Raw genomic sequence first — 24,508 nt, 5'->3', positions numbered from 1 at the left:
ATATTGTTGAGCTTGACTGCTTTGAATTTTGCAGCAAATTGCAGTTTTGTGGATTTTACTTCAGGTGAGAAACTGTATTAAATTACTCATTCTGTTTTACAGTTCAGAGCATGGATAAAATATAATTTGATGGAAAGGAATGAGAAAAAAGCCAGTAGAAGATAGCTCTAGGATAAGTCTATTATAATGTCCAAATATTAAAAGTTATTATACAGAAGTGGAACGTGGGTGCAGACTGACAAGGAAAAAAAGACATGTATGTCTAGGTAGCTGGTCTGCATAAGACAAAAAATACATAATATATAATCCAAAGTTATGCTGTATAAATTAGATGTTCTTGGTCCAACAATTTATCTAGCTGTCTTTTTGCAGGATGCCATTCATTGGTTGGGCTGTGACAACTTGGTGCCATGAGTACCAGGAGAGGCAGGTCGCTCTGTTCTTTGCTGTGACAGATGGCGGTGGTACTCTTCTCTCAAGATTGAGCAGGGATGCTGGTTGGGAGGCGTTAGGGAAATGGGGTGGATGTCAGAAGTATGGGCTGGAAAGAGCAGGGATGCTTTTCCGGGAGGTGAAGAGTGCAGTGATAGGGTTAAAACAGGAGGGATCACAGACTTGGAATCTTAGCTTGGATTAGATGGAATGCATGATGTGAGGTGAGGATGGAGTGAAAAATCAAACTGAGAAAGTCAGAAGACAAACTGATATCTTAAAATACTTAAATTTTTGGTCTGACTATATTGGGCTGGCTAAAGATGTCCTGTTTCTGGAATGTAACAGGGCATTCTCAGGGAATAATAGTCTCAAATTCTGTCCATTTTTAAAAGCAGTTGCACTGATTGGTTTGACTTTCATATTTTGGTTAGAATGCGTATAACTGAGTCATTTTTTAATTGTGTACATTGTGTACACTTTTGTAGACATTTTGAGTCAACTAAGTCACCTAAACACATATTTCTAGTATAATTCAGCATGTGTGCTGCAACCTAAGGCTGTGGAACTTTGCGAAAAGCTACAAAATAATGGCTTTATTTATGTGTAAAGTGCAGAGGGAACAAAAATTATTACAGAAAAACAGGAAGCCTACTGAAATTATTCCATTTTGTATTTAAAAGATTGCAGCTCCCTTGATCCAGAGAGAATTGCAAATCTGTGTGGTTGTCACCTGGTTTCTTTTTCCCAAGCTATCACTATTTTATTCAGTAAGGGAAATGCAGAAAGAACTCTTCTGTTCAGAAGACAGAGGAGAGGTTTGCTCTAGCTGAGTGCCTGACCATTTGCTGCAGAAAGGCAGAGCTCTCTCTCTCTTCCTTTCTCCCTTTGTGATCCTCCTGTTCTCTTCTTGGTGGATCCAGAATGTAGATACAGTCTCCTTCAACAGGAGACTGTTATTGCATGTTGTCTCCGCCAGGCCAAATATGTGTTTGCTCTGAGCATTCACAGACTGTGGAAAATAAAGCACATCTGGACTTTTCAAAGTTTTGGAACTTATGATTAGTGGCCTTTGTTGTCTCTGGCACTGTAGATGATGTCTGGTGATGGATCATTTCAAAATTACAGGGTATTTAATAAATATACTTATTAACACACTATCATTTATTGCAGCTTTCTGTTCTGCTCCTCTGCCAAAAAATTTTATGAGTTTTTACTTATGGCTGGACAAGATCTGTCCTCAGGGCCGGCTGGAAACCATTTGCTTTGTAAATTACAGTTTCCTATAAATGGTCAGTGGTGCCACAATACCCTGATGTTGAGTTATTGACAGAAAAAGATTGCGGTGTTTTAAAGGTGGCTGCTGTGGTCTTGATACTGAGTTTTAAATTAGGTGGAGTTTTGAAGTTAAGGAAGTGATTAAACAGACTTTTGGTTAGAAAAGCCCATGATGGATCCAACTGTATTTATCATGGATACAGGTCTTTGAGGAGATGCACAAGAAGAGTTTGCTATTGAAAAGGGCCTACACATTTCTATACCTTTAAAAATCTTTGTAAATCTCAACTTCATTCTGAACCAGCTAAATATCTTTAAAATGAGCGTGGCCATAGCGAGTTCCAAAAATTCTATGATAAGAACATAAAGCCAGAAAACCTGGAGGAAGTTTATATGAAGTTAACAGAGACAGCTTGTTGAACAGCAACATACTTTGAGGAGCAAATTACCTGAATGTGTTACCTAAGCAATTAAATGCTAGTGAGAACAGACACATCATCAGTAATTTTCCTACTGATTTTTCCATTTCTAGCTAATGAAATTATAATCTATGGAAAGTTGTGTAGCTAATATGGAAATACTCTTCTATAAACCACAGTGGCATCTTTGCTGTGTTTTCATGCTGATATTGTATTATTAACTTACAGACCTTAAATGCAAAGTTTGTTGGAAATGTGTAAAAAAATTTTCTCCAGTGACAGGATATGGGATAAAATTAGAATGTGTTTTTGTATTTTTGCTACCAGCCAATTATCATATCAAGTTTAAACTGTTGCCATTAGTGTATTATTGTGCAGTTATAAAAGAAATTACATTACAAGCATAAAGTTTTTCTTATATAAAATTGCTTTAGGTAAAGCGATGAGGGATGTTATTAATAGTGTTCCTTTCTGGTTTCTTCTTCGCACTTAGAACTGCACATTTTCAGTGTTGCATGTCAGATATTTCAGCCTGTGATTGTGTAATTCAGTACTGCAAATGGTTATGGATATGCAACATTTTAATATGTAAGCATGTAGAAAATATTATGCAGAAGTGTCATCCATGTGTGTTGTGTCTGAGTCTTTCAGCTTGCTGTTCTTTTCACTGGCCTAGCTTTAAAGTATCAGTAAATACTACCTTGCTAGGAGCCAGCCCCCTGAGCCTTCTCCAAATGAAGTCACAGGTCTCAGCCTTACTAATAAGGAATATGCTCCAATTCCTTAGCCATCTTTTTGCCCATTGTTGGTGTCTCTCCAATAAGTCCATGTTTCTCATGTACTGGGAAGCCCAGCCTGGACACAGTACTCCAGGTGTGGCCTCACTAGTGCTGAAGGGAAAAATCACCTCTCTGGATCTCTTTGCAACATTCCTAATGCAGCTCAGGATACCACCCACCTTCTTTGTTGCAAGGGCACACCATAGGCTCAGGTTCAACCTGGTGTTTAGCAGGACCTCCAGGTCCTTTTCTGACAGCCTATTTTCAAGCTGGGCTGCCCCCAATGTGTTCTGGTGCCTTGAGTTGTCCCTCCCCAGATGGCAGATTTTGCACTTCTTGAACTTCATGGGGTTCCTGTCAGCCCCTTTCTCCAGCCTGTCAAGGTCCTTCTGGATGGCAGCATCACCCTCTGGTCTACCAGACACTGCTCCCAGTTTGGTGTCATCTGCACACTTGCTGAGGGTACTCTCTGTCTCATTGTCCAGGTCATTAATGAAGATATTAAACTGACCCCTGGGCTATACTGTTAGTTACTGGCCTCTAACAAGAGGCTAACTGACAAAAGAAACCCAAACCAAAAAAACAACGAAAACAACAACAGAGCTAAAAACCCCCAAAACCTAATCATGGTCCTAGATATTAATGTGGTGTTCACAAATAATCAGTACTTGATTCTACTGCCAAATCAAAATCCTTCTAGACATAAAAAAGCATCTTAATTCTTCCTGATTCTATGCTTGTAAGTACATGTGACTGAGGATTTGGAGGTTAATTCACTTTGTGACAGCATTTTGTAATAGTTCCAGGTCAGTAATATTTTTCTCAATATGGTCGCTTTCTCTACTAAGCAAAGAAATGGGCAGGAAAACTAAAAGTCTTTATGATCTGCGTGAGAGGTTTAGTCCTAGTGTGAAAGTAAGTGATTCATTAGAAATCACCTGCATCCCAACTGTTACCTATTTTATCATGAAGAGTCTGAAAACATCTTGGAAGTGTTTTCATGAGAAAAAACTCCTTTGCTACAACTAGGCAAGATCCCAAAAAATGGTTTTTTGATTACTGGCACAGTATTTCTGAACTGATGGACTCTTTTCTAGCCCACAGTTTAATTGAATTCAAATTCATAAAAAGGGAATTTTTTTTATTTTCAAAATAAAAAAAAATTTTTTTATGTTTTGAGACTATAATTCATTTATTATTTAATCAGATGATACATGATTAAAATTGTTGATCCAGCCTATAGCAATTTGAGTGATTTGTTTTAGAAAATGACTGTGTAATTATGGGTGAGAACAATTTAGTCTCTAGACTGGTGATGAAAAAGAACAACTGGCTAAGAATAAAAAGTATTTTGGTCATGATTTTGACTTTTGTATCACAGGATAAAATAACATTCTCAATGATACAAGTCTGCAAAATGTTTAGTGATGGAATTTAATCCAGTATCATAATGAATTTTGTGAGCTAATAAAGAAAGCAAGCCAAAATAAATCATACACAGTCACATCACCTCTTTTATGGGTGTTGTACTTAAAAATGTTAAATTCTTCTATGATTTTTTTCTTTATGTATTTGGGTACAAAACAAAAATCATCATGTTTCTTGTGTTTAGAGCTAAAAAAAGTAAAGAGCAGTTGTGATAGAATTACATCTTGTATACAAACGGTCTTTTCTGTCACATTGTTTAACTGATTCATATCTAGTGTTGATTATATCAGAGTATCACTGTGTTGATTGCCATCCATTTTTATCTTACATATCAAAGACACTAAATTCAATTCTTGTCTCTACAAACCTTGCATTTTCCATTCTTTGTTGATAATTAATGCTTTCTGTAGGCTCAAATCAAACATTATGTCTATTTACATCTACTGAGTGCTATTTTAAACTATTTGTGATGAATCATATATGACAGTCTACAGGGGCTTTTAGGAAACATTGATTTGTAAAGCTGTTTCTTCTGGCTTTGAAGATACACAATAGTTCTTTTTAAGCATTTAAATCAGTATACTATTGATATTTAGATTAACTACATATGTTTGTATGTTGAAACTCACTGGCTATATTTATCATGTGGCCTACTTGTGCTGTTCTTTTGAAGTTCTTGTGGATGGTTTAATGTTGCTGCAAAGCTATCTATCTTCTTTTGGAGATTGAAATCATATTGAGATTCTTTTCCTTTGAGATTTTTTCAGCTAACAAACTGGTTGAACTGTCTGTTCAATTATAGGCTACAGATGTGATGAACCTTTCCATTCAAACTTACTCGAGCTACAGCTCTGACCTCATCTTTCCAAATAAATCCAAGGTTACACAGTTTTTGGCAATGTGCTTTTATTGTTAATGTTAAAAAAGCAATTGCATTAACTGTGGGTTAGGTCTGTTTGTCTGACTAAACATGTTTGTGGGGTTTTCTTGATAAATTAATTATCTGTAATTTTAAAAAATTTGGTTTGTGGTGCCTTCATGAAATAGTAGTCTTTGTCTAATATCTGCATGTGAATGTTGATATGATTCTGGCTCAGACTGTCTTTGGCAAATCAGAGTGTTACTGTCCCAGAGAATATGAGTGTATGAGATGCATGGGTTATGGCTCAGCTGTTTGTGGTATTCCTCCACCTACTCAGTGATCTTGGAGAGTCTTTTGTCTTCCATGTGTGACAGGGAGCTGCCTTTAAATGCTGTTATTAGTATTCACAGTGCAGAAGCTAAAATTTCCTCAGAAGCTTTTGAAGTGTTTTATTTCCAGTATTGACAGACATGTCCATTTTTCCTGTATTCTGTCATGGAAAACATGGCACGAAATAATATTTTCGGTGTTTCATGTGGCTGTGTAGAGAGAGGGGCACTGCCTCTGTAGAGCACTGTGGTTCATCCCCTAAGGTGGCACTCCTAGGACATGAACTGCATGTCAGGAAGACAAGGCAATTGTCTTCATGCAACTGTATCATGCAATTATCCTGGCTATGGACAGAGAAAGAAGGGAAATCAAGAGAGAAGTTACTGAAATAAGAGACTTAAAGAGCTTATAAAAGAAGAGGAGGACCCATGATTTTCTTTTAGACATGGAAACTCTTCTGGGACCTTTTTGATTAAATATTACAGAAACATAGAGATGTCAACATTAAATTGTGTTTTGTTGCTGTGGTGTTTGATGGAGATTGTACTTCACAGTACATTTTTGAGAAGCTCAGAGAAATAGCAACTAACCATGGAATGCTGAAGTTTTTATCAATTGTTAGTAATTTCCTCCATATGTGTGTTTTTCAGATATATTATTGTCTTTTTTCTTGTGCTGCCTCCTTCTGCACCACCTTCATAACTCCTGTATGCTTTTTCTGTTCATATAGTCGTTTCTCAAAGAATTTGATACTAGTCACTTTTAAGAGATCATGCTAGCCTATGTTATCCTTGCCTAAACCTCCTATTTCTATTGTTGTGTTCTTACATTATTTGTAGTCGCAATTACTGCAATTATTGTTGTCTATTCTGCCATATCCTCAGTGGGGGTGTCTGCAAATGCCAATATACACAAAACCCTGATGTATTTCAGCTAGTTTTTCGAGAGTTTCCCCTAGACACACCCTTTTTTTTTAATTATAGGAAACTAAACCACCACTTGAAAATTTCTGTGTCTATTTTGAAATAATTCTCTAGTATCATTGAAAAAAATGAACTATGCAATAACGTCAAGCAGTAAGGAATAAAATTATAGTGCATTGTAGTTACAAGAATAGAATTTCCAGTCACTCCTTGAAAGGTTCAAAGGCCATCTAAGGAAAACAGTGTCAAAGACAATTCCATCATTCAAAACTTCAGACCATTTTTCATTGCTAGAAATCTTTTCATTTGTTGATTCCAGATGTCTCATCAGTTCTGCTGTTAAGTACTGAATTTTATTTGATTTGATTGTACAAATGTTTCTTTCATGGAACTTCTGTGCTGACATTGATTTCACAAGGTCACGTGGAAACCTTTATTTGGAGGATAGTTGTTAGACCATGTTCCTTGTTACGTCCCTCCCTCACTTGGAGATTTCACTTGATGGCTTTGGTCAAACATCTTGTGCTTCAGACACGGGCTGGATGTTCAGCTCATTAACCCTCTTGAACCTTCAGCAGGTACAGCACTTTCTGGTGCCACTGTTTGAAACCCTGAGTAATCGCACCTCTCTCTTAACTCTGCCTTCTACTGAACAATCATCCTATTTATCACTGTGTATCACAGGTTTTAGCCTTGGTCCTAAGAGGTACATTAATGATCTCTTTGGGAATCCCCCAGGCCTTCGAACATGAGCAATTTGGCCACTTCTTGTGGTCCTCAGTTTTACCCCACTGCTTTTTTGACTGGTACTTTTTGCTGACCTGAGAGTTCAGAGATCTCTCACACAGATTTTGTCTTATGTTCTTCTCCAGGATTGTCTATTCTACCCAGACTTAGCTTGCCTTAAGCTAGTATTTTCTTCCAGCACTGACTCTGCAGAGATTGATATCATGCGGTCTATAAATGCATTTTTTCCTACTCCATTGGCTGTGCTGCCAGTAACAGCTGTTCTGCTGTGGTTTCATTGCCTGTCCTTTTCAATCATACCCAGTGGTTCTGTGCTGAAATAATTCTCCAGAACTTGAGAGAAGGAGGATAACATCACTTAATACTTGCTACTATTTGTGGCAGACCTTTTCTTCCTTACTTTCAGCCCTTTTTAGTTTCCAGAATATGCCCTATTTAGTGAATGTTACTGGCAAATGGGATTTCCCTCTCTGTTCCATCTTATCAGGATTAAACTTTGTTGGTTAAGATAATGCTTAAGATATTTCCAGGAACAGGGATGAGTCAGATACTGTTGTATTTTTGCTATAAAATTTTTGAAGAATATTGTGGGAGAAATGACTAAATTATTCAGGTTGTCAGCAAAGTGCCATTAAATATATTCATATCTGAATAATGGAGGACATAAAGGAATGCAAATAATAATGGAATGTGTTCGCTTTGAGATTCTTTGGCATTCCTACCACCCTTAACATCTCCTGATTTTTTCCTTTATGTTCTATGTTAGCACTAAAGCACTGAGTGTTTTGTCTTCTAAAACAAAATGCACGACCTTTGGGACTCGTGGTTACAGCACCAGAGGAATGCAGACATACCATAATGGTCTGCAGATCTTTAAAGGAGCAACCTTTCTCCCTGGAGTCTCCCAGAACTTCTTCCAGGATAGTCAAGAGAAATTTGAAGATTTGGCCCTGAATTTCTACTCTGCACTTACGCATTTCTTAGTGATCTAAGTATATAATGTAGCAAGGAATTTTGTCTTTAGAGATACCATCTATTTACCAGAGGCATTTGTACTGCCCTGTTACTGTAGTATTAGATTGATCACAGGTCTTAATCAATGCATATTCACATAGATAGTTGTTTGACAAGGAGGTGCTGTAACATGCATTTTACACACCACCTGAGAGAAGAGCGAACTTAGAGAACATCCCACACTTCTGAGCTCTCAAAAGCATACTTACCTACTTTGGGTGGGCACTAATGTGCTGGATGCAGACCACAGCATCCTTCATGTGATCCTCGTCACCTAGAAGTCATGGCATGTAATCTGTGTCAAACTGATACAACACTTGAAAGATTTCAGCTCTGCCTCCCTCAAAAACCAAGTAAGGTGATTATGGGCATGTGGGGCTGGATCTTGGGAAACAACCATGTCTTGGCTACTTATAGTTTTGAGGCAGCTCAGGTATGGAAGAGGCAGAGGCTGAGTTATTTGTTCAAGACTGAGGAGGAACACTGGTTAATCAGCAGGTAGAACTGACCTTCTGTGTTTACATCCTAATTAGTCTAACAATTGCCATTGAAAAATCTCTTTTTCTAGAATTGTATTTAAGGTTAGTCTTAAGTTTGGTTTTTTGGTCAACAATAAAGCAACAGGAAGTCAATATAAAAGTCTTAAAAATGTTTTCTGGGAGTATTTCAGGAAACTGATAGATACAAAGAACTGTCAATACATTCAAGAAAAAGATGTCTTGGTCACAATCCTGCAGCTATTTCTGTGTGAACACATAAATGTGTTCATAGATAAGACAGCTCCTCCCCACCATATTATGTACATTTGTCTATTGATTTTTACTGTATAGTTTCAAATATTTGCCAAAATATTTCACAAGAATGTCTAGAACAAATTGTCAAAAATAATTAGTAGATGAAGGATGCTGTCAAACTAAGGTCATTCTGTAGTTATTATCTGCAATAAAAAGACATCTTTGTAGGCAGATAATCCTACAAACCAACAGAATAATTAGAACAAATGTAAACAGCATGTTTTTCTTTTTCAAAGTATCAAATATTTAAACCTTCTAAGGGAAAGGATTCCCTTATTAGCCTATCACGGTGACAATTACACCATGCTTCTTTACTGTCTGAACTGTTTGCTCTTTGTGTCGTTCCCATTCCTCATCATCTTTGTCCAGATCAAAAGTTTCTGGATAAATGGGAAGCTTGTCTTTTGGGCATTCCTCATAATAACTTCGAACATATTTTCCAACAGACCATCCTTTATATTCCTCAGGCATTTTGCATTCTAAGCCATTGTAGTGAACATTGTAGTGATGCTTCAGCCAGTAGAAAAGATAGTGTATGCTGTAATCACATCTCCAAGGATTCTCTCTCAGCCACAGTATTTTCAGAAAGTAAAGATCTTCCAATACTCCATATTCAAAATTCTGCAAGCTGTTGTTTGATAGATCCAGTTCCTCTAAGTTATTGAGGCCTGAAAAAGCAGCTAATCAACATAAAAATAGTTATTGGTACCTTATAAAGTTAACTTAGAAAAAAAGCATTCATATCTTTTTCAGGAAAAATATGCATATCTAGAACAGGAAAAAACTTTATAATTTTACAGTTACTGGTTGGTTTTTGGGAGTTTTTTGTTGTTGTTTTTTGTTGTTGTTTTTGTTGTTGTTTTTGTTGTTGTTGTTTTGGTTTGGGTGGGGTTTTTTTTGCTAAAGCCTACAAAAGGATTTCTCAAACATTGTATTTTAAAACATGGCACATGCTTTCACAAGTGAGAAATATTAGGGGAGTTGCACTGCTGGTAAACCTATAAAGCACTTCATGAGTCTGCCTGAGTGTAGAATAGAGGCAGCAGAGGTGGATGAATGCCTGATTTCCTCACTGAATCCCGCTCAAGATACAAAAGTAGGAATATGGAAACTTATTATTAGACAATGTGGGGGGCCAGAGGTTTTTGTATGTATAGTGATACTTGTGTGCATGTATAGAACCTTCAAATTAACGTTTTAAGATTTGGAGTGGAGTAAACATGGAGCTTCATAATAATGCTTGTGAGTTATGTTTCAGCAAGCAGTTCATACTTTTTGCAAGAATGTTTCATTTACTGTTTCAATAAATAGCAGAAGTCTTAATTTAAATAAATCAATTGTGTAGTGTTAAACATCATAAGTACCATTTTACCAATATTACCACTTTCTGATGCTGTTTAATTGCCAAGATGGTAGTAGATAAGGCTCTTTTTCTTGATACATTTTCTCTCTCTTTCTCTCACCCAGTTTACATCTGCTTTCATAATTAAATACAAATGCACATAGGCTATAAGAAAATTGCCAATAAGGGCACTTGAGTTCGAATAAAATATAACTTGAAAGCAATTATATGTAATGATTTTTAACCAAAAAGAGTTTAAATTCTTTAGGTTTGTCAGTTATTTTATTGTACAGTATAATTGAAAAGTAGCCTCCTTATATGACGTGTTTTCTTAGATGAAGCAGAGATATTTAAAAAATCATTCAATTACTTAACATTTTGGAAAATGGTTCCAGAATTACCTTTTGCACTTGGTTTGTTTAGTATTAAAAAAGGGCAACTGAAATGTGTCTTTCTCTATTGATTTTCATGATGAATATATTTCAGTGAAAACTTTTACTCTATGAATTGAAAGGTACAAAAGGTAAAAATTGCACCAACTTCTAGATTTTTAAATCCTACCCCCCCCCATTTATATCTAATAGAGACAGTATTTTATAAAAGAAAAATATATTTTAATGAGTATTTTAAATTATTCTTACCAGGATCAATATATGTTATTCCATTACTGTTTAGATTTAATATCTTCAGTTCACTGACATCTTCAAACTCCTTGGCCCGTAGCTGTCTAATTTTGTTGCTGGACAAATCAAGTTTAGCTATATCTGGAGGTATGTTACCTGGAACTTTCTTTAAATCTTAAAAAATGAAAAAGACATAACTTGTATCAGCTTTAGATTATTCATACTGCTTAGGTATCACAGTTGCATGACAGACAGAGTACTATCAGTCTAACATCGTTTCTTGTTTTCTTTCCCTTTTATCCCCTTTACTAGTGCCATCATGTTTTTTCTACTTCTGAATTTCATTCTTTCTTTACTTTTACCTTTACATTTCATGTGAAAACTCTCTTCATTAGTGCTTACAGTAAAACCTCTGTGATTTTTTTTTTCTTTTAGTAGAACTAGACCATTCACATAGGAATAGAGTAAGTAGTTAAGATATTATATTAATATAAAAAATGTGTGTGAAGTGCTTGATTGCTTAAAGAAAAGAAACCAGAGTAACTAAATAAAAAAAAAAAACACCCAGGCAGCAGAGTGGCTTTCTGTCTGCTTCTCTCTCCTACTTCTATCATTGGCATTTCCAAAGTAGCTGAGGACCTCTCAGTCATCAGTGTCTGTATCCTTAGTGTGTTCTTGCAAAAGAACTCCGGAAAGAACAGCTCCTACTCCACTAGTAAGGGCCCATGCTTGAGAAGTGCAGACTGTGGCTTGAACCCTCTCAGGGTAATGTTAACAGACCTAATCTCCAGGATTATTATATTTGCTCAATGAGTGTTCTAATCCTGCACTGTCATAACAAGAAAATGAGCAGTGTCTCTTATTTGACCATCTTTGAATGAAAGCAAGTAGTTTCTGGATCTGTGCTGGAATCTGTGTGTTCACTGTACTTCTGAAGTTCTGAAGATATCTAATGAATCAGGTATTTTTGAGGCTAAAGCAACATACCAGAGTCTTCCTGCCTTATATCTGATTATGAGCAGAGCTTTGGTTTTATAAATACAAAAATATTATAATTACTCCAGCGTGCTGTGGTTGGATTGCTTCCTGCTTCTGCAGATGTCAAAGTTTCAGAGCCTATTTATCACCAAATGAATGCAAATAATGCTTGAATTTAGAGACTTGGAGAGTTTGGCACTACTAGAAACAGACTTGAACCGTCCTTGAAAATACAAGTTGTTTGCAGAAATGCAAGCTAACTACTTTTGCTTCCTTATTTTTTTGCAAAACAGAATCAAGGGGATAGAGTATTTCATTCTGGAGTACCAGAAGGTCTGGCATATCACTGATCTGATGAGATATAAGTAAATTATTTTAAAAAAAGAGAGAACATACACATGAATAAATATACTTTTAAGATGCTTCTTTCATGAGCTTTCTGACATTAACTGAAAGCTTATTGTCTGTCATACTTCTTTAGACATACTTAGTAGTGCTAGAGTGAGTGCTTGTCATTCCATTTCCTCCATTGTAAAGGAATAATGGATTGCAGATTTTCATGTCATCTTACTGGTTTGGCAGCTGATGCACTTTTTTCTATTCTGAATTCTTGTCCATGCAGATTAAGAGAAATGTTTGTGTTTTCCCTGAATTTTGTGTGCATTACACTCCTATTTCTGATAAAAATTCCAGTGAAATTGTGCATCTGCTGTACAATATTCATATACAAAGACATTAAGTGCAATGCTTTCATCAAAGATTACCATATGTTCAGAAATACCAAATATCCATGGCATATCTGCATCCTGCTGTCAAACATGTGCACAGTAGATCTAGTACTTCCAAAGAGATATTGAAACATACTCCGTGTATCCATGCTAGGCATGCAGGAAGTTCTGGATTGATATACTTAGCTCTTGACCTGAAGGAGGGAGTCCCTGTACCCTCTAGTACCCTCATGTAGAGGTTGAAATAACTTTATTCCTCCATTATTAATATTAAAGACAATAAACCATGTTTTCAAATACCATAAACCCCTTTGAAACTCCCATGAAGATCAGACCACATTCAATGTTTCTATGAACTTAGAGAAAAAAGTAAAACTTTTTTCCCCAGAAGTTTTTGGGTATGTTTGTGTATTCAGTTCGTCTCTGATACCACAAAGTGGGGAGAGCTGTAAAGTCAGTCTTTCCTTATATTAGGATTACGATTTTTGTCTGGGTTTTGTCCAATAACAGTTTACTGAATAGTAATAGTGATATTATTAAAATCGTATTAATTACATTAAGATTGATAATTTAATTATTAACATCCTATCTATAAGGAAAGGAAAAATAGTTGAATATTCGAAAAAGAAGTAAAAGCAGCATCAATCATTAATAAAAAGATGTAGTAGCTGCATGGTAAAAGAAAAATTGAGCCAGAAGGACAAGAAAGGAATTTATAGGGTGAAAAAAAGTAAACGCAGACCATTTTTATGACATACACAGTAGATAAACCATGTAATCAAATACTGAAATAATTAATCCTTGATACTTAGATATTATCTCCTTATACTGAATTCTGTGCTTTTCTCTGGCATAAAGGTGCAAGAGTAAGGGCACACTGAGGTTTTTACATAAAAACCAAGTTACTCTTAAAGCAAATAGAAGTTCAGCTGAAGAAAACATGCAGGCTAAAATTGGGGAAAAGGTCTTACAATGTCAACTTCTTCAAGCAATGCTCCTTATTTCAGAATTGTTATGTTAAAGAATGATTTTCCTCTGAATTGGTTTGGTTGGGGTTTTTTTGTTTTGTTTTGTTGTTTTCGGGTTTTTTTTGTTTGCTTGTTTTTGTGATGGGATAAAATATGAGAAATATAAAGGACAAATAAATGTGCATTTTCTTGTTGATGTATGCCCCATCTGGTTTACCCTTAGGGCTTAACTGTGGCTCTTAGGGGCCTGAGAAAGATTTAGAGATGGAATGTATCCAAGTGTCTGAAAAGCATTTCTTGAAGTCCCTTCAGCTTTGAATTGTTTGCTGGGTGCTGGGTGGAAAAGCACAGAGGAAGGATTTCTTCATGAACAAAAACATACAATTTCTTCCCACACACAATGTGAGGATGCAAAACCTTTCTTTTGCAATCAGGTTCCTCTGGTCATTGAAAACACAGCTGGCAGCTCCAGTCCTGCTTCACAGCTCACTTCTGTCAAAGCTATTGTTTATAGTTGTACAGTCAGACTAGTGACTTAAGTAATGTGCTCAGTTTTATTCCTGCTGGTTTCTGTTAGATACTTACATTACAGCACTAAGGAATACCTGTGGAATCTGGGTTGCAGAGCAGAAGTAAAAGGCAAAAAGAATTTTTACTTGTTGCTGGTAATTACAAGAGAAAAGTGATTAACCATTTCAGTTTAAGTAAAGACAGTACTAGTACTAAGTTCATTTGCAGTAAATAATGTGTGAATAAATGTAGTAAGTATTAACTAAATAGAATATTAGAATCATTAATTCAGTTATAACAACAGATACAAACCTTTTCTTTTGCAGTTCAGAGTTGTCACAGGAAACACATACATGTGGCACAAAGAGGAATCAAATTCTGGTTTGACAGGTTCAGGCTTCTCCCGTTTTATGTTTTTGGGATCCTGCCTGTCCTCTTCACTACATAGCTGATCAGCTTTTATCTGCTTTAGCTTTTGATTTTTCAGTTCTATTGGGTGCACACATTTGGCATAATTTCCCAAATTCCTGTTTGTTGGAACCTGTAGCATCGTAACAAGGGTTTCTAATTCACAGCTGCAATGCCAGGGATTGTCATAGAGACGTAGGTAGTTTAGATTGGGTGTATAAATAAAAATCTCCTCAGACAAAATCTTAATTTGGTTATGCTGAAGTAAGAGTGTGGTAAGTTTATCCAAACCGTAAAAAGCCTCGCTTTCAATTTTTGATATATCATTCTGCTGTAAATCCAGACTTTTCAGTACTTTATACCTGGAAAACATATTATTCTTTAATTTACGAATCCTGTTTCTTGCTAGCAGCATGTGTTTTGTATCATCTGGCCAATCAGGTGCCACAAAAACCAATTTTCTTTCCTGACAATCTAAGTACTTCTCATGAAGATAAGTGTAAATATCACATGTTAGGCCTCGGGCATTGCGCTTAACAGTGCTAGATGCTCTCCTTAAGGTGTTTTCCCTTCCATTGTTTCTCAAACTCCTATTCCTTGTCCTCCTACAGTCAGATGCATTACAAAGAAGTAGTAGTAATATAATAGTAACTATTTTCATCCTGACATTCAGCTGGCCCCAGTTATCTTCTGTGACAGCTGGAACACTTGAAATTTTTGGATAGTCTGAATCAGTGTTGTACAGATCTGAGGAGGCACAGCTGGGGTATGTGGGATCCCTGTGTTGGAAGAAAAGTAAAACATTAGAACAGATGAAATGGGCATTTTCATAGAGGATTGTATACAATATGCAGTCAAGTACTTGATCCTCACACTGCTTGGAACTTCATACTTTGAAGATTTAACGTCCTCTCTTTTGGTTTGTTTGTTAGTTTTTACTGACTCTGGTCTACTGTTTTTCATTCTGTTTAAACGTGGGAAACTATATGGACCAATTTCTCACTGAACTTTGTTAGGAGATTCTCAGCTGGATGCAGATATCCCATGTGTTCAGGAAAACAGCATCAGGGTGGACCTCTTTGTATTTGAGTTAATCTTGGAAGACGTGCTCAGATGAGGAGTTTGAAGCTGGTCTTTTCCAGCTTCTTGAGTGCTGAACAACTGGGACACATACAGAGGCAGACCAGGGAAAGCCATCCAGTGTCCATCAGACTCACAGTTTTAGTTTGTGCTCCAGGGTGGGTTTGTTTTCAAGTCATTTTCTCAGGATTGTTTACCCCACATTTTGGGCTTTTGTGCTTTCATCTCAGTAGTCTGCTGTGACCATGGTTCAGGGTATCGGTCCAGAGAAATTGAACCTGTATGGGGAATTCTTACATTTACATCATACACTGAGAATTTGAACTGTTGACCTTTAATATGATAGTTTTTTGGCTTGATTTTTGTTTGGGTTTTTTTGTTTGTTTTTTATTTTTTAGGTTTTTTTGTTTGGGTTTGGGTTTGGAGTTTGTTGTTTGGTTTTGGGTTTTTTTAGGTGAATTTAAAAATTTGCAAGACTTAAATATCTGCGAATGCCAGGGATTAAATATGAGAACTACAAACTCTTTCTACAAATTCTAATTTATACCAAGAAGAAAGATTTTTTCAAGTGCTCTGGCTATTTGGGTTTCAAATCTTTTGGATAAAAAGTAGAGATTGCGTTCTTCAGTACTTTGAAAATGGAGTTTAGTAGGATTCAGAGATAATCAGTGAAGTTCTTATTGGTTTTCTGCAGTACCAGGGCAAAATTATATATTCAGTCTCAATTAATTTTGATAAACAGGCTTCAAAACTTCACCAACCTGGGGGGTTATTATAAGCTTGGAGTTGTCAACAACAATACATTTTAATCCTGTATTGTTTGCAACTTCCTTTATTCTTTCAGTAGCCACTTGGGCTCTAAAAATGTCTCATTCATTTTCTTGATATTTTTCAAAGCTTTAATTTGAAAGGTATCTAAGAATGCAATCACCATTGTGTATTTGTCCATTTTTTTCTCAGTTTAACATTTTTGATTTTATCTTACTTCCATTAACTTTCTTTAATGTTTTTTCATTGCTCTTCCTAGATGGAAAAAATTATGTTTGACTTTGCTTTAATTAATAATTTCTTAGAGAAGGCAATTTTATATGCAAGTTTTTCTTATAGTAAATCAGTCTAAGAATAGCATTAATATTTTGTTCAGAAATTATGTTTGTTAATATATTCATCCATTTATAGGCTATTTCCAGTGTTAAGTATATAAAAAAGTAATTTTGCATTATTTGTAGTCACTTTTTAGTGAAGTGTACATCCAGTGTTCTAGACCAGAAACACCAATATTTGTACACAAGCTTTTGAAAATTATCATAAATAGAATACATCTTAAGAACTCCGAACAAAAATGGCTTAGGATAGTCAAGTTAGTGGTGCAAGGGCTGCTTTTCTTATCAATAGATCTAGTAATTTCATCACAGAAAATGATCAAATTAGTGAGGAATGCTTTGCCCTTGATAGACTCATGCTGGTTGTTCACTGTCACTTTTTCATACTTCATGTGCTTGGATACGGCTTCACGGAGGATTTGCTACATAACCTTTCCAGGCACTCAAGTGGAGCTGACTGGCCTGTAATTTCTTGGACCTTCTTCCATTTCCTGAAAATGGATGTGACATTTCCTATCTTCCAGTCATTAGGAATCTCCTCTGACTGTCATGACCTTTCAAAAATGAGCGAGGCCTCTCAATGACAAGAGACAGCTTTCTTCCTCTTGGATGCACCCTGTCTCATCCCATTTCCTCAGATGCTCCCTGACATTAACTTCTTCTATGATGGATATTTCTTCACTCTCACAGACCCTGCTCGCAGGCTTCAGCCAGGCACCTGGGAAGCCTTCAGACAAGCCTTAGCTGTAAAAACCAAGGCTAAAAATTAATAGAGTATCTTGTCCTTGAAGATTAACCAGTTCTTCTGGGCCCCTTTGCCCTCCAGGGCTGTCTACCATGAGATCCTGTAAAACAGTTGCCTACACTAGCCAAAATCTGCTAACAAGTTCAGGGTTTTTTCTTCTACAGTTTGTCAAATTTTCTTCTGTCTGGATTTTGAACTTCTCATTTTCATGGCTGCAGTAACCAAAGACATTCAAGTTCATTCAAGTTCACTCAAGTTCACATTTTTTCACCTGTTGAAGAGCACATTCCCTAGACCACTTGTCAGTCAGCTGGATCAACATACTCTAGAAGTCTCCTGGATGGTTCGTGCCCAGCCATAATTTCTGGCAGCAGATATGACTGGCTGGAGTCTCTCATGAGTAACCAGGATAGGCAAGAGTAAAGCTTCCTTCAGCTGCCCAAAGGTTTCAGCCACTGTCTCTTCTTGATCAAGCAGATCAAGCAGTCTGCAGCAGATCCCTACCACAATGTAATACTCATTTGTTTGGCTTCTAATCATTACAAATGAGCTCTTGATTGACTTGTCACCAATTTCAATACAAAGCTCCACGCATTCAGGCATGATTTTGCATAGGGTGCAGCCCATACTCACCTTTCTGGGCTGTCATTGCTACGTATTCAGGAACCCTTCAGTTGTGTGTGCTATCTCTCTCCATCTCTGGAGTCCCAGTAAAATCACAGCTCTGTACCTGTGCATGGACTTTGGTCCCTGCTGGTTGATTCCCAAGGTACAAGTGTTTGTGTTCAGACTCTTGAGATAGACCCCTTTGTGCTGCTTTTGCATGGAAGGTTTCAGAGATTTTCCTCATCGCTATTGCCCCCAGCTTTCTCACCACTACCTGTGCCTTCACTCCTTTCCAGGTTATGGTTATCTTCCATCCACATACCTATTTTTACTGTTATATCTCCTCGCTCAAATCCTTTGTTGCAGGAATAGATTTCAAAAGCAAAAATTTTTCTCGTTAGGATTGGTTGGTACTGAGTTTCCAGTTATCTGGATGGTCCTTTTGCCTGATAACTGAAATAGGGAAAAGGTGATCACAACGTGGAAAATGACACAGGCTCAACTATTACAGTTTCATGTACAGGTAATGACTTTTTGCTTTTGTATTATGTTGACATTTATTGTGAAACACTTATCATACTAGGAGATTTGTTCCCATTATATAAGAATGGGACAATATGAGCAGTACCTGTTCTGCAGGTCAATAAAATATGGAAGCCCTATAATTACTCAAGTTTAATGCTCTACCTAAAAGGTAGAACTAAGTAGAAAGCATTGTGTAAATTATATTATATTGAATTATATTAATGGTTAGAGAAGTATACCAGAGTTCATGGAGAAAATTCACCAATGGTTTTAGATACAAAGACTGGGTAACAGTAACCTTGGTTTAGCGAAGTGTGTTAACATGTGCTAACCTTCAATCGTATAATAAGTCCTTTGTGCTCTGTAGGACTGTATAGTGTAGGTATCTTTTAAAATGATAAAATGACCACACTTCAAGTTAGTAGCAGTAGCATCACATCTCTTAATATTCTATTCTGAGGTTTCAAAGAAGATGGCTGAGATGTACAGAAATTATTATGATGATTTAAAAATACTTACTCAGGTTTCTTCCCTTGTTACATACAAATATAATTTAAATATACTTCTGGGTATTTTTTTTATTATTCAGCCTGTTTAAGTATTTAAATCTGTTGTATAGAGATAGTACTAATGGAACTCTACAAGTATTGACAAGGTAAAATTCTAGAGAAATATGAAAGATTGTTTGTTTTAATCTTGCAGGAAATTTAGAGGCATGTATAATAGAAATACTCTTTTTTGGGTGATTTGTAGGATTCTGTCTGCTGTACAAAATGAAGAAAAACATGCCTCATACATTTCATTTAGGTAGCAGTTCTTTTTAGTACATCTAAAAATATATGTGCTAGATTACCTTATGTATTGCACAGAAACTTTTAAAAGAAAATGCTATCCAAAAATTTCTTGTGAATGTCCAGTTCCTCATGATAATGCAAGAAGTTTGGAAGTTAGATATGTTCTTAAACATTGATTAATGAAAGAGAGGACTGTGGATAGGAGTACTGTGAGAGCCAAGGCCTTGTGTGACCACTGACAACAAAAGAAAGAGTTATTCCAAACTGATATTTGGAAGATCTGTGAGCTGAAGTCAGAGAATTTACAGTCTTACAAAAGTCTGCCATTCCTGTTTCAGAGGTATCCCTAGAGAGTCAAGGTCTGCCTGGCAGGTAGAATTGCTGGATTAAAAGCTGCAATGGAAGAAATGAGGTGAGCTGTTCACACCAGCAGCCATCACAAAGATGTATGTGGATTTGAAGAGTAGCTGTACATTGTTTCTCTTTCCAATGAGGAAAACAAATGTATGTCTTTCAACAACATCCCCATGAAGTTCAGAAACATGTTTTTCCTTGGCATTTGCAAAATGCATTTTGACTTTTGTTTTTCTTAGTCTGAAATGCCATATCCTCATATAACTAACATTTGTTTTGGCAAAGTTTTGTATTAGTGTCTCCAATGCTACCACTCATCTCATCAGTATTACTTTCATTATAATCTGGGTTTTTTCCATGTTGGATGATATTTTGTCTTTTTAAATTTCCATATATTTATGCTGAAGTTTGAAACATCATTTTTTTTTGATGTGTAAAAAGCAAAGAAAAATCTCCACTGACAGAAGACCTTTTTGCAGTTATCTTGTATCTTGTTAATATGAAATTTTCCCAGTCACACATGATACTTTTGATTTAAAGCCATAAGATTACACTCTTTGTATTGACAATTTTTAGACAAAAAGCAAAGCTCATTGTTTCTGAGATTATGGGGATGTACAAAAAGCTGCTGTCCTGTGAAGCATTTGATAGCAGAAAAATTTCATGAACATTTTATATGGCAATCCCAAAAGCATTAGTTCAGTAGGTCCTGTGTACTATGGTAACTAACACAAAGTGCTTAGAGGTGGCAGTATTGCATTTCATAATGCTGCATGGGAAGTTTGCTGTGGTGTATGAGACACCCTTTATTGGAACAAGGAACTGGTGAAGTGTAGGGGTCATTTTTTATTCTCTTGCACTATTCCATACAAGCATTTTTGCCTCCATATTGCACAACAGAGATCATCAGTTAAAATTTCCTTCTGAAAACTTCTGTCACATATGGTAGACATGAACACTATCCATCAGAAATAAATGTCAGAAGGCAAGTTTGTCAGATTGCTTTAAAACAATGATCCTGAGATTCCAAATGTCAATATTAATTGAAAAACCAGTATGACATAATTCCTGCAGAATTTAGCTGCAACACAAAACAAGGATTTTTGGTAGTCTGTGTGCTCCTTCCATTTTAAGGAAGATGTCACTTTAAAAAATGGAAAAAGAAGGCATGTGTTAAAATTCCCAGATTAGAAATTGGTCATAGGATCAATAAAGGAAATCAGCATCTCTTCAAAATTATTGTGAGGTTTTGATCACAGTCTTCAAAATCCAGTAAGAAAGGCTTACCTGTATTTTGTGTAGCCTTGCAGCAACATATACATTAAAAATATTTTGAGCTACCAGAGTACTTACCCCAGTCTCTTAATTTATTATCTATTTTATCAGATATGTTTGGAAGTATACTTCTTCAAAGTTTATTCTCCCCCACTCATTTCTGTGGGATATCACACTAAAATGCAAAATAGCTCAGGCTTCTACAAAGAAGGATACTTATACTTTTGTACTTAATATGAATTGAACTTTTCCCTTTAAAAAAAAAGGCACCACAAATAACACATACCTTTATTTTCTAATATCTGGTTCTAACACACATTGTTGGGTTCTTTTTCTGAAATGTAATCTTATATTTAATTTCTCAGTATTTTTTGTATTTTTTTTTACAATGGCATTCTTTTTACACTTCCTATCTCTTTGCATTTTTTTTTCAACATGTTTCCCCACTCTATACTGAAAGCATAAAGTCAGTTCCAAATGTCAGTATGCCACTCCTTTAGCAGTCAGCCCCTCAGTGGGAGTTCCCATCTTCTTCAAAATGCCTAATTTTGCTGACTTGCAGAACTGCATGACTACGACTAAATGTCTACCAGAGCAGAAGGTTCTAATTCTCGGTTTTGATTTTCTGTATGCTTTCATTTGTGGTGCTTGTGGTAATTGTTATTTATTCCAGTTAGAAATGTAGTTCAGTCAAATGAATGGTTTTCAGTACGATATAAACCTGCAGACGGAAATTTAAGTAATTTCAAAGTATAGATTCTTGATTTTACAGAATGCGGTTGATTAACATTTTCCACTTACACAATTTGCTTTCTCGTAACTAATGTTTAGTATAAAGAAATGTTTTCCAAAAGAACTGATCAAAACCTAAAATTACATGACTCACTTTTGTAACTCTTTCAATTTTTCAGATTCTTTTAGTAGTACCCTTCTAAATAATTATAATACTTGAGAAGTTTAAATAACACATTTCTGCTTTTAATGTCTTTTGATAGAGATCTGGTTTTCATTGCCAGCAGGCACTGCTTGTAAAATCAATGGCAAAAGCAGTCCAACAAACTTACACTGAAAAGTCATACTTGCAAAGTATGCAGAAAGAAGTTCCAATTAGTTAAAAAAGTATGCTTTTGCAGTTACTTAAGATAACTTTACAATGTTATTGGTTTCATATGGTGAAATATCTTGCATGATAGTGCATGCTGTTCCCCACTAATTTGCAATACAAGAGCAGAGGAAAAACTGCAGCAGAAGAAATGGACTTTCAAACTTCAGCAAGTAGATAATTCTATTTCATATTGAACATCTTTTCTTTAAAGTAATTTGCAGAAAACTTCAACTATGGCATTTTATATTCTTTTGATCCTCTATTGTGTCCTTGTAACAAATTGCTCTGTTGTTTTTTGTGGGTTCTTTTTGCAAAGCTTCCCCAGTTTACAGTAAATGAGTTTAGCTCACTGCAGAAAATTCACAGACAAAGGTTTACCATACCTGGACTTTTGAAAAGGCTGTCACAAGATCATCTGTTTGGAAATTCCAGGTTGCATTCAGGTTTGTAGTTCACGTCTTTCTTTCATAATGTGAAGCAGAGGATCCTTTATATGACTGGCAGCATCCTGCATTCATGGTATACTGAGGTTGAGCAAGCACTGCAGCAGCCTTCCAGGGTTTTGAATTACATGACTACAGCTGTTTAAGTTTTACTAAGGAATAATAGCACTATAGGTTTGGATCACTTCCAGAAAACTGTCACATCTATAAACAGCCAGTACTTACTGCATAATGAGAACAAGGCTTGCTTTTTGTAGCCATAAATAGACTAATTGTATGTCATGATTAGTTGGGTGTTTATATCTGGAGCTATAAAAATGCAGTTTTTACTAAGATATCAAAAAAATAAAAGCCAGTCTGTGCTGGAAAAAATTACAAATTTACACCTGATTTCCTGAGAAGGAAGTTAATTAAAAAGTGAACTTTTGCTGCAGTTTTACATTGGTTTAATATATAAATTGAAGTGGTATTTATAACTGCAATCTAAAAATAGTTTTGTTTTGGATTATTTTAGTATTCTATTAATCTTGTAAATAAAAACAAGGTTTTAGAATGCAGTACTATTTTAGAAACTTTCAAATATATACTGTATCTTGAAATATATTCCAAAATCAATATGAAATGCCAAATTGTAAGACAATGAAAGTCTCCTAATGTTTAAGTAAAGACTCACACATAAATTTCTTTATACACTGAGATTCTCTATATACCGAAATACGTGTGAAAGGATAGAGATGGAATCAGAAGAATATAACAGTTTAACTTTCCATCTAACAAAACCTTTTCAGAACAAAGGATGAGACAGATGGGGCAACAGTCTTGTTCTGATTGCTCTTTACTGAGCATCTGTTTCTTGTTCACGAGAATCATGCTGAGATTGTTGTGCAGTGACAGTGTGAAATTTGAAATGAGGGCTGAGGTTAGAGGAAAGTTAAGAACTACCTACCTCTGAGTAACTTTTTCAAAGTGCCAGTAATTGGTTCTGTTTTCTGAAAGCATCATTCCTGCTTGTTTAGAAGTGTCATCATGAGCTGTGGGGAATCTGCCTCTAGAAAGCATGATCTAATAGTACTCAGAGAGAAGTGATCATCATCAAACAGGGAAAACCACAATCCTCCCCTACCAGAGGACAGTGGGTTTGCTTGCCAGTGTTTTTGAGAGCCCTGAAAGGAATTCCACAGCCTTCTCCATATTTGGATTCTGGAACAGATCTTAATCATTAAGACCTAGTACTTAAGTGAACAGTTAAAACAAAACAAAACAAAAAAAAAATCAAATTGCATCACAGTTGGATAAAGAATTAAAAAAAATGTTTTTCCCTCTCACTGGATGAACTAAACCAAAGGGAAATTTTGTAAGGCTAACATTTTAGAATTAGTTGTACTATTAGCATTAGTTGTACTATTATAATACTTGTACTATTAACATTGAAATTACACTTAAAATATGTGTATTTTTCATGGTTTCTTCATGTTTCTTGGTTTTTTCTTTCATTTTAACATTATAGTTCTTTTTATGTGAGTTGTTCTATTGCCAATACTTCTGTAGGATTTGAATGTTTATTTATAAAGCCCATGTGTAAAATGTGTGATTATGTTAAGGATTGTGTAAATAGCAACTAAAGGCATTTAAATTAGGTAATTAAAACAAAGGCAGGAAAGTGAGAATTAAGCAGACGTTTTCTAGTCCATTGTTACAAAACAAGGCAATCGTTTCTTTGGCTGTTATGTTCATACATGGTAATAATACTGGATAAATTGTAGGCATGGGGGTTTTTGCATAAAGTCATGGTAATTAAGATTTTCATAAAAATATAAAATTGTTCTTGTGTCTTGTTCAAAAGGTACCTATCATACCACTGGCATTCTCAGAGCCCACATAGAAAGCAGAAGATCTCTTTGTTCTGCTTCTGAAG

The 24,508-nt window shown here is 35.8% G+C and overlaps 1 protein-coding gene across 3 annotated transcripts; it reads right to left on the bottom strand.

The window, feature by feature from the left end:
• Positions 1-8,784: 8,784 nt before the first annotated feature.
• LRRC17 (leucine rich repeat containing 17) lies at positions 8,785-23,616 on the bottom strand. Of its 3 annotated transcripts, none has more exons than XM_066182827.1 (5): positions 23,540-23,616; positions 22,534-22,658; positions 14,468-18,550; positions 10,990-11,145; positions 8,785-9,686 (listed from the first exon to the last, which is right to left on the bottom strand). In XM_066182827.1, exons 3-5 carry the CDS (start codon positions 15,222-15,224, stop codon positions 9,283-9,285), a joined length of 1,317 nt encoding a protein of 438 aa, XP_066038924.1. In that variant the 5' UTR covers positions 15,225-18,550; positions 22,534-22,658; positions 23,540-23,616; the 3' UTR covers positions 8,785-9,282. The 3 variants fall into 3 exon arrangements, with proteins under 3 accessions (XP_066038924.1, XP_066038927.1, XP_066038926.1); XM_066182830.1 differs by lacking the exon at positions 23,540-23,616 and having other exon boundaries at positions 14,468-15,921; positions 18,420-18,550; positions 22,534-22,674; XM_066182829.1 differs by lacking the exon at positions 23,540-23,616 and having other exon boundaries at positions 14,468-15,342; positions 18,420-18,550; positions 22,534-22,674.
• Between the last annotated feature and the right edge of the window lie 892 nt (positions 23,617-24,508).

The sequence above is a fragment of the Chamaea fasciata genome, unplaced genomic scaffold, assembly GCF_029207755.1.
Source record: "Chamaea fasciata isolate MVZ Bird 193981 ecotype frontalis unplaced genomic scaffold, bChaFas1.0.hap1 SCAF_5, whole genome shotgun sequence".
NCBI lineage: Eukaryota > Metazoa > Chordata > Aves > Passeriformes > Sylviidae > Chamaea > Chamaea fasciata.
This window is presented reverse-complemented; position numbering and strand designations above follow the sequence as displayed.